Source organism: Mobula hypostoma, chromosome 12 (assembly GCF_963921235.1).
Source record: "Mobula hypostoma chromosome 12, sMobHyp1.1, whole genome shotgun sequence".
In the NCBI taxonomy this organism is placed as follows: domain Eukaryota; kingdom Metazoa; phylum Chordata; class Chondrichthyes; order Myliobatiformes; family Myliobatidae; genus Mobula; species Mobula hypostoma.
In genome coordinates this window covers 35,466,192-35,476,973 of record NC_086108.1, presented here as the reverse complement: position 1 = coordinate 35,476,973, position 10,782 = coordinate 35,466,192, and the positions used below count along the sequence as shown (strand labels likewise).

General features: G+C 41.0%; 1 protein-coding gene across 1 annotated transcript; it reads right to left on the bottom strand.

The window, feature by feature from the left end:
* Window positions 1–2,878: 2,878 nt before the first annotated feature.
* On the bottom strand, window positions 2,879–9,114 carry LOC134355138 (regulator of G-protein signaling 21-like). The gene is made up of 5 exons (XM_063064914.1): window positions 8,939–9,114; window positions 7,693–7,788; window positions 6,638–6,699; window positions 4,617–4,783; window positions 2,879–3,472 (listed from the first exon to the last, which is right to left on the bottom strand). Exons 1-5 carry the CDS (start codon window positions 9,049–9,051, stop codon window positions 3,215–3,217), a joined length of 696 nt encoding a protein of 231 aa, XP_062920984.1. The 5' UTR covers window positions 9,052–9,114; the 3' UTR covers window positions 2,879–3,214.
* Window positions 9,115–10,782: the final 1,668 nt, after the last annotated feature.

Genomic DNA, 10,782 nt, shown 5'->3' with positions numbered 1-10,782 from the left:
ATCACAGGACAATTTACAATGACCAATTTACCTACTAACCAGTATGTCTTTGGGCTGTGGGAGGAAACCAGAGCACCCGGAGGAAACCCGCGCATTGACGGGGCGATGTACAAACTCTTTACAGAGCTCGCCGGAACTGAACTCCAAACTCCGACACCCCGAGCTGTGATAGCGTCGGGCAAACCGCCACGTTATAATTGCAGATGCTGGAAATAAAAACAGAACATGCTGTAAATATGTTGGGAGAACAAACCAGAGTAGGTCTTACACTGTGAACAGTAGGACACTGAGGAGTACGGGAGAACAGAAGGATCTGGGAATACAGATCCATAATTTCTTGAATATGGTGTCACAGGGAAACAAGATCATAAAGAGAATTTTTGGCACGTTGCCCTTCATAAATCAATTTAATGAGTACAGGATTGAGGATGTTATGTTGAAGTTGTGTAAGACATTGGTGAGGCCTAATTTGGAGTGTTGAGTGCAGTTCCGATCACCTATCTATGGAGATATATCAGTAAGATTGAAAAAGTACAGAGAAAATTTACAAGATGTTGTCGGGACTCTTGGGGACCTGAGTTATGGGGAAAGTTTGATTACATTGCAACTTTACTCCCTGGCACATGGGAGAATAAGGGGAGATTTCATAGAGGTATACAAAATTATGGGGGAGATATAGATAGGATAAATGCAAGCAGGCTTTTTCCATTGAAGTTGGACAAGGCTTGAACTAGAAGTTATAGGTTCAGGGTGAGAGGTGAAATATTTAAGGAGAACCTGAGGGGATTCTTTTTCACACAGGGAGTGGTCAGAGTGGGGAACAAGCTGCCAGCAGGAGTAATGGATGTGGGTTTCATTTCAACATTTAAGAGAAATTTGTGGGAGGAGTCTGGAGTGCTATGGTCCAGGTGTGGGTCAATGGGACTTGACAGAATAATAGCTCAGCACAGTCTAGATGGCCGGAAGGGCCTGTTTCTGTGCTGTAGTGCTCTATTACTCAATGAGACTACTCAGAATGTCAGACCACATCCGAGGGAAGATAAACATTTGAGGTCAAGGACCTTTACTCAGAACTGGGAAGCAGACGAAAGAAGTTTCAGAAAGTGTGGAGGACAGAGATGACAAGATTCTTTTGTCTCTTTCTCAGTTCTGATAACGGGTCTTCAACTTGAAAATTTAACTTTGTTCCTCATTCCACAGATGTGACCTGACCTGACCTGCAGATTATTCCCAGCATTTTCTTTTTTTTAAAATTCAGGGGTAGTGTAAATGGTGCCTGATGTCCACTCACTGGCCTGAAGATTCTAACTCTATATGGGCTCTGCATCTCAGGTGAAGCTGTGGTAAGGCAGGACTAAAGACAACAATAGCCTGGGGCAGTTGTAGTCAAGTGAGACTTTTGAAGTCACCTTGGTTTGCTACAGATGAGATAGACTGCAGCAGTGTGTATTCAAGACAAACGTGTGAGACCTCTGTACTGAGACTTTTCCAGAAAGGTCTCCCTAAAACAGTATCTCTTACATAATTGGGGTTATGGAGACAGGTGAGATGAGAGTAACGGAGGGAGGTGAATCCTACCCAACAATCATGGCTCTGTTGTCTTTACTAACATCAAAATATCATCAGCTGTCCATTCGAAGTTTTGATTGACTTTTTACAGCTCTATTGTCCTTTCTAACTTCACAAAGCACTTACCCCTCCCCACCCCCCAACTTTCTTCCGTACTTGCAGACAATCCACAGATAGCAGTTTTTTCCCCAAGTAGACCTGTGGTCACTTTTGGCCAATTACACCATGCTCCAGGTGAAACGCCAGCAGGTGATATCTGCAAAAGGCAGCCTTATGGTTATATAAAACCTTACCCATCCTTTCCAGAAAATCATAAAACATTTCATAGCTGATAAAATACTTCGAAAGTAGTCACTTCTATTGTGTTAAGGACTTAGCAGCTAATTTACATATAGTAGATAGAAATGGATAATGACCGAACATCTATTTCTGCAAGGTTGACTGATGGAATGCTTGCCAAGACATATTATTCTTTTTCCACAAGAGTAGCTTGAGACCTTGATAGAAATATTCCAAAAACCCATCCCTACTACTTTAGGTTTAACATCTCATCGAACAGATGGCACCTCAGTCGGTACTGGTCACCAAGTAAAGAAAGGACATGACAGCAATGGACACGGTGTAGGGGCGATTCACCAGCAGCTCAGTTATGAGAGACGGAAGAAGTTAGGTCTGCCGTCTCTGGAATGGAGGTTAAGGGCGAGATGATTGAGATATGTAGTCAGTAAATAGGCTAAACCGCAGGAAACTCTTTCCCGTAGCAGGGGCAGATAAAACCGGAGGACAGAGGGAAGTGATTCAGAGGGTGACCTTCTTCACTCAGAGTGTCAAATTCTTACCAGCATGCTGCTTGACAGAATGGCTAAAGCTGACATATTTAGAAGTGCACTTCAACCACTTGGGTATAGTGTGCTATGGACCACTTACAAAGAGATGGGATTTATACTGAACGGTGACCACTGGTCAATGTGGAATTACCTGCTTCCATACTGTACGATTCTGTGACCCTAACTTCAGGTTAATTCATCAGGACATTTGTGCTTGGATGGTGAGACTCACCACGTTCTGACTGAAGTGTGAGAGTTCTCTGAAGGTCTAAGGCCCTCCTTACCAGAGGTGACAGGAAGTTAACTGGGCACGCTAATTCACAGCTGAAACATGATAGTTAGCCTTAGGGAAACTGATTATTTTAGGTACACACCAGAATGGATTCAGGATAGTGAATCAAAAACAAATGTGTAGGAAGGGGGCTGTCAATCCAGTGAATAACAATAACTAAACATTATTTTTTAAAAATCCATTTATTGAAAATTAATTACTTCAGTGGTTCTTCCTTCACTATTCTACAAAATAACACACACAAAGTCAAGTAATTATACAAATATTAAATACGTTCACACTTTGAAACCCAAATAATTTACACATAGATTTACAATGAGTACCACCTCATAGACTTCATTAAATTAACAGGGCATTTATTTAAATAAAATCGCAATTCATTAAAATGTCTTGTGAATGGTCCAACACATGACCTAAAGTTACTGCAGGTGATCAGCGTTTTAGGCAACACAAAGTAACCAGACTTGTTGTCCTGGAATGTCATCACTGACAGAATTGCTAACAAAGAAAGGAATTTTCCATCCAATTAGAGCCAGGCACTGAAGTCTGCCTGTGTCTGAAGGACACCCATTGATGTAAATGAGTGAGATCGCGGTCTGTGCCCAGTGCTCTGAACGCCCGACTGCTGAAGTAATTCTCTGTAGAGCTGTGACTTCAAGAACCTGGGATAAGAGTCTTTCTCCATCAGACTGTACACCTTCTTCTGCGCCAAGTCAAAGCAAGACAGGGTCGGCCGCGCAATGTTTTTCTTCGTCACTTCTTTAGTATGGAAGTCAATGTTCACCTTGTTTACAAAAAAAAGTTAATGGAACCAATTAGTTTTCTGAATCAGCATGATGAAAGCAAGTCCAATTATATTCAAGAATACCAAGTACTCCAATTGTCCCAAAGTGTCGTTTATTGTGCATTTCTCCTGTGTCTTACTACAGTCTAAAAACCCATGTGCAACTTTCAGCAAAGGTCACTATCAAATGTTTGCTCTTCACCACAACTGCCTGTCCCATTTGTTTCTAAGCAGAGGGACTTACTCTGCCATTTCAGTGAGCGGCAGAAGGTCAATAAGTTTGCTGTGGTTCTGTCACTTGGGCAAATAATTTTCCCTAAAGGAGATAGATGATTCAAATGGAATTGTACCAAGCTGGTACATGCATAACCAACATTACTAATAACATAGTCTGTTAATTCAGAAGTTTATTTAATTTCCACAGCTACCACATTGAGCCTTGTACCTCTGCACTTTCAGTCCCGACTTTTGGTGTATTGGCCTTACTTGAGAGGGCAATTGTCACAGATGATAGCACTGTCATCCTGAAATTCTTGGTGAATGCAGAATTCACAAACAATGCAAGCAGAAGTATTCGGGGTAATAGATTGCTGCTCATGCTGTTTTTTGAGTTCTGAAAACGTCAAGTGTTTCAAGGTGACACAGCAGTAGCTCAATGTGAGGTGCTCCTTCCCCTAACATCATATGGAATCTCCTAAGTTTTAAGACCACAGTATAGCTTGGTTCAACATCTTATTGTACTCCTAACATTTTTGCACAGTGCAGGATATTCCAAAACATCATCTTAATCACACTGAATCTTATGGGAGTCCCAGATCAGTTTTTTGAAGAGAACTACCAAACTTATGTCACATTACGATCACAATGAGACCAACTGTGATATTAATAAATGTGAGAGTAGGTTTGATGGGCCAAGTAGCCTACTCTTTATCATATTTATAATTCCATTGCTTTGATCTTTTTCCTAAAACTGTTCAGTTTTCCCTCTTCAAATACACAACCAAACTACTTCAAAAAGTAGATAATGAATCCACTTCCACTCTCTTTCAAATGAGGAATTCCAAGTGATAAAAAGTAATGCCCCTATCTCCCCTCTGGTTTCTGCAGTTGTTATCATGCTTGGCCATAGGAGAACTGCTCTTACCTCTTTTGGAGCATCCGTACTGATGAAATCAGAATAGATTTTCTTTGCCTTAGAAGACAGCTTTGCGAGTGTCTTAGTTTTCCTGTAGTTTTCACAAGCTAACCAGAATTCAATGTTTTCCTCGCTGTGCTCCGATTGTAAAAATGCTCGAAAAAGCGCCAAGCCAGCTTTAAGAGAAAGCAGAAAGTGGTGTAAATATCAATTCTGCCTGATTAACCATATAAGCCCCTTTCTTTTGTAATTTAAAAGCCAACATCATAAACAAAATATTTGGCCAAGATTTTGCTCCTCAACATTTGAAGGGAATGATTGATTCAAAAGCATAAATCATAAAACAAAGCAAGAGGCTGGACAAGAGGTTTCTCTGAAGTAGCAGAGGCTGGCGGGAGACCTGACAGAGGTTTACAAGATTATGAGAGGCATAGATGGGTTTAACAGCTGGTTTCTTTTTTGCGGGGTTGCAATGTCTCATATTAGAGCGTGTGCATTTATGGTGAGAGCGGGGTAAGATCAAAGGAGATGTTTGGGGCAAGTATATTTTGTTACACAAGAGTGATAAATGCCTAAGGTGGTAACAAAGACAAATATGATGGAGGCATTTTGGAGGCTGCTGGATAAGCGTGTATAAATGCAGAGAATAGAGGGCTATGAGCATTGTGTAGGCAGAAAAGATTAGCTTTGGTAGGTATTTAGTTACTACACAACATGGGTCTGTTCCTATGCTGTAATGTTCTGTTCTACAAATACAACCTGTGTTGTGGATCACTGATATACTGAAAGATCAACTTATAAAGTGGTAGTAATTGGAGTCTTCAAACCCACGTTGCCATTGTTATTAATCCTCATGGCACAGGAGGAGTCTATTCAGCCCAAAGTTTATGACAGCTCTCAGAGCAATCCCATGGCAAAGGTGCACTTTATTCCCCGGAACTACTGTCAGTCATATGTCCACCAAAGCTATCCTGACTCTTCTACCACTTCCGTACATTTTGGGCAACGTACAAAAACCAATTTACCTATCATCCAGCACATCTTTGGGATGTGGAGGAGTTGGGGGGGAGGTGGTGAAATCAGAGAACACTGGGGATACCCAAATGGCCACAGAGAGAAAGTGCAGAATTCACAAAGACACTATCAGAGGTCAACATTAAACCCAAGTCGCAAGAAAACGGAGACAGCAGTACTACCTACTGTACTAGAGGTGAGGCTCATTATTTGAAATTAATCCACAAAATCCTTGGTCTTTTGTGTCTCTAAGTTTACTTCCATCCTCGCCCTTGAGAAATCCAGTTTCACTACCCTTTAGAGAAGTTTCTCTTCATCTTTGAACTAAGTATCTTGACAATAAACTCAGACAGTGATTCCTCACTCAAAATCCTGCAATGGCAGTATGGGTAATCTCGCACCCCAGTGGCTGCATCTGTTCAAAAAGGTAGCTCACAACTACCTCAACGGCATCTAGGCTTAGCCTGGAAACCCGGACCCCTTGAATTAATTTTTTAAAAATTCAGGTTCCTTAGCCGGGGGAACCATTCTTCCCCCATCCAATACGACATCTGTATCAGAATGGTTGGAGTCGGAATTAGGTCCCTGCTTATTCTCCTTAACTCAGGTGAATACAAACCTGACTGAGCTGATGTCTCCTCAAACATCCCAGAAACCAAACTGGTCTAAACTAATAGTAATAAAAATCTGAAATTCTCTATTGTCGATGGGTTGGAAGGCTAGATCATCAGGGTTATTTGAAATGGAAGTAGGGGCATTTTTGAAAGACCAGGGATTTGAGGGCTGTAGGAATTGCACAGAAGATGAGATGAGGCCTGGGGAAAGACAGCCCTGATCACTTTGTTTGGCAGGGCAGGCTTGAGCATCAAAATAACCTGCTTTTACTTCACTTCTTAACTCTATTACACCCCTGCTTGCGGCAATTAATTCAAGTCAATCTCTCCATTAGTCATACATTGAACTGCGCAGCTTTCATATTTTAATGCTTAACTCAGCAATGTACAAGTGATACTTACTTTTATGTGTTAAAAGCTTGTGCAGACATTCACCCCATTTTGAAGGTTCATCAAGATAAATGCTGGAGAAGAAAAAGAAAATGTAATTTAAATTTAAGCAACCTCGTCAGTTGTTTCTTTTTAATGACAGAATAAAGCCAACTGACATTTTTTTTCTGGCACACGCAATTACTTGCTGCTTTCACTTCAGCAAACTTATTGATGCGAACAGAAAGCTTGCGTGCTGAAGAAAGATGTACAATCCACCGCTCCCCCTGCTGCCCCACAAGACTCTGCACAGCACTACCAGAAACCACTGCAAGTTTCATTTGCTAAAGCGGAGGCTGGTTACTGATCTTGCTGTTGTTTACAGCACGTACTTGCAAAACAAGAACACACTCAACCACAAACCAGAAAGGGCTCTGGTCAGCAGGTGAGATAAAACCAAAGACTGAATTTGGATTGAGGCAAGGGAAGCTTACAGACCCCTCAAATTCTTCATCACTTTTATTTCTAAAGCATTCTACTTTAGAATAAAATAAAGAAGTGATACTAGATGGAGAGGCACTTACAGTGCTTAAGCTTTGAAGGCAATTGAGCAACGCATTTAGCTTTATTTCAATTAGTAAGCAGCAAAATTTAAATTAATGAAATGGGAATAAAAAAAGAACAAGTAGATGCTGAAATTCTAAAATAGAATCAAAATATACTGCAAAAATGCAGCATCTTTTTGAAAAAGAAATTAGTTAATGTTTCAAGTCTGAGCCCCTAAACTGCTCTTTCTGCAGAGGCTGCTTGGCCTGCTGAGATTTTCCAGCATTTTCAGTTTTTATTTAAATTAACACACACTATATCATTATCGAATAAAGAGATAGGATCTTTGAGGACTCCTTCAAATATATATTGTCAGGGAGAGAAACCTTAAAACCAACACAAACTCAGAAGAATTAATTTATCTAATTTCTTACGAATGGGATCATTTACCAATATTACAATTGAGCTGATGTATTTGCGATTAATGATTTCAGATTCAGTCAGTGGCGATAGGGACCTACTGAGACTTGGGTAAAACTCACTTGTTTTTTTCAGGTTTGCTGAGCAGTGGTGCTAAGATTTCACGCGAGTCTGCTTTCTGCAGGATGAGACTCAGTCGATGCCACTTGTCTTTACCCCTGCAATATACAATATTAGAAAGTCTGGTCAGGCAACAGCTGGAAATAATAGAACATCCTCACCCCCTTTGGAGGAACCATTTTAACCATGCAGAAGGAGACTGGAAAATTGGTTGGAATTCTGGGTTCTGAGAAAGGTTTTTGACGGGAAACATTGTCTTGGCTTCTCTTCCCACAAATGCAGAATGACCTGCAGGCATCCAGGGTTTTCTGTGTTTTTTTAAAATTTAGCATTTTCATATCTGCAGTTTTTTTTAACTGCTTTCACCTTACCCTATTTTAGCCCACAGATGTCAATAGGGAGCACCAATGGGCAGATGAGAAAAAGACCAGAACAACTGGCACCTAACTACCCACTTGGTTTAAAGTTTATTTCTACACCTACCCAAACCAACCCCACCACTACTACCATCCCTTAATGCCTACACGCTCCCATCTCCACAGTGAATCTGATGCAATACTCATGCACCATACAATCACGACCTTCAGATCCGGTCCGCAGATTCTTGCTGGTCGTTGTGGCATTCCACCTGCAAACCCTTTCATACCTTTCTCACTCCCGTTTATCTATCATCTATGATCTTCAACTTCTTCTATAAGCCACATTCTACCACTCACTGGGCAAAAGGATTTTCCTGAAGGCTGATCACCTGGATTAGTGACTACAGTCTGTTTTACTTGCAGTCCCAAGTTTTGGATCTTCAGTGTATTATTAAAAGTACTCACTCTTTCAAGTTATCTAAACTCAGTTTACAACAGCAACATTTACCACTACTTCTGTAACCAATAACATCATAAATCTTTAATGGGCAAAGTCAGCAGAATTTATGTTCGGAAATAATAATTAGAGAAAAAATAATGAAACAAACAGTAATTTCTACACACTTAAAGTGTGTCCATCAAGTGGAACAGGTGCAGAATAAAGTTTACAAGCTCACAAAATGTTAAATTATGTATATTTATATATGGTCAAAGAAATACACGTTCGTTGCTTCGGTGCGCTGTTCACGAGTGTATGTCAAGTTGCATTTCAAGTATTTTCGACAGCACATTCCCCTTTCCCACAAGTTATCAAATGAGGGAAATGAATGATGTCCGAATCAGAACTTTCAAAGCGCACAATATTCTGATTTTCAAGATTCTACATTACCTGTTTTTATTCTCCATTTTCCCCTCTTGATTCTGTGGTTTGATAATCCTGTAAGGTTCCTCCTTTGGAGCTGACAGGTTTAACTGCGGGAACAGATAGAGCACAGTCTGCATAGTCCCACGACCGAGGATGAGGTTCGGCTAGCACCAAACGCTCACCACCGCACAGGTTGAGAATGTTTCACCCGCTTTGCTGGGAACAGGTTAAGAAGCCGAGTTCGAGCCGACTTCGTGAAAGCTAATTGGCTGTGGAGAGCTGGGACCCTCCCACCGGTTCCTGCGGCCTCCGCGAAGTTACATTTAATTGTGACTGCATTTAGATGCTAAGTGTTTGACGTCAGCAGTTAAAAATACCCTACAGACCAGATGAAATGCGAAATTGCATTTTGATAACCATCTGTATAAATAAAGCGGTCCATTCCTTGCATTGTCTTTTGAAGTCCGCAGCATTTAGTTGGAGCAATATACCGCCTCGGCTGAGCCAGAGGCTTAATGCAAAACTTTTGTCCGCGGGCTGTGCCTCTCTTTACCTGTTGATGGCTCAATAATTTCAGCAGTACATTTTGCAGACTCCAGGTGAAAGAGGAGACAGGAAGCAGACATCGGGTGGGAGTTTCAGTTGTGGTTCTTCTGAATGTCGTATTGTCAAATAGGTGTCTAGTACAGCAGTTTAATCTGAGATTAAAACAATGTGACATTAAAAATTATGTTTTTACATAATTAACTTTATCCTTACATTATTTAACCATGCACAGAATCTATCTTGAGAAGATAATGACAGATCCGAGGGAGAGTGTGTCAATACCAGTGCCCTTGATTCCTAATACAGAACATTTTGCGGTCCAGCTCTGAAACGAGGTTGAAAAGACAGTGTGCAACAAGGCCTCTTGAACAGTAACATAAGCACCAGAAAGTGTGCAGATGCCTGACGTCCAAAGCAAAACACACAACATGTTGGAGGAACTCAATGGAAATGAATAAACAGTCAACATTTCAGGCCGTGACCCTTCTTCAGGACCAGTTCTTACTAATAATAATAAGAAGAAGTACTTTATTGATCCTGAGTGTGAAATTCTTTTCTTGCAGCAACAACATTTAAAAACACACTTAGCAGTGTACAGAATTAACTAATAATAAAGTGCAGAATAATAATATACACAATAATAAAACAGAGTCAGGATTGTAGCCAAGGATAGATGCAGCCTTTTCGATGAGTTCATTTAGCCTTCTTGCATCACCAGCACTGATGCCGCTTGCCCAACACAAAGCCGCAAAGAAGACTGTACTCACTACAACAGACTGGTAAAAGATTCATTGAATTATTGAAACAGTGGATCTACTGAGAACAGACTTGGATCTCGGAAAGTCGGTGTTAGCAGGTTTAGTTGGAGGTCGTGGAGGGAGCACGCACAAAACGCTGGAGGATCTCAGTAGGCCAGGCAGCATCAAAGGAGAAAACGGAACAGTTGCCAGTTCAGGATGTTAGATCCTGATGAAAGGTCTCGCTCGAAATATCGACTGCTCATTTTCCTCCACAGGCACTGCCCGAAGCATTGAGTTCCTCTTGCCTTTTGTGTGCGTTCCTCCAGATTTCCAGCATCTGCGGTATCACTTGTGTCTCTGGTCACAGAGGGGAATATGCCTAGAGTGGAATGGAATTTATTTGGGACCACTGATTTAAATTACAATGTTCAAGTATGCCCCATGTTCCGTTATTTTCAAAATTCTTGCCTTGTGCATGATTTGTTCATCCAACGCATGATTGCTATCACATGGAGTGCAGCTTTGCTATGAATAGTTGGTTTGACCACATTCTAATTTGGTTATTTCAGTTAACAGTCACCT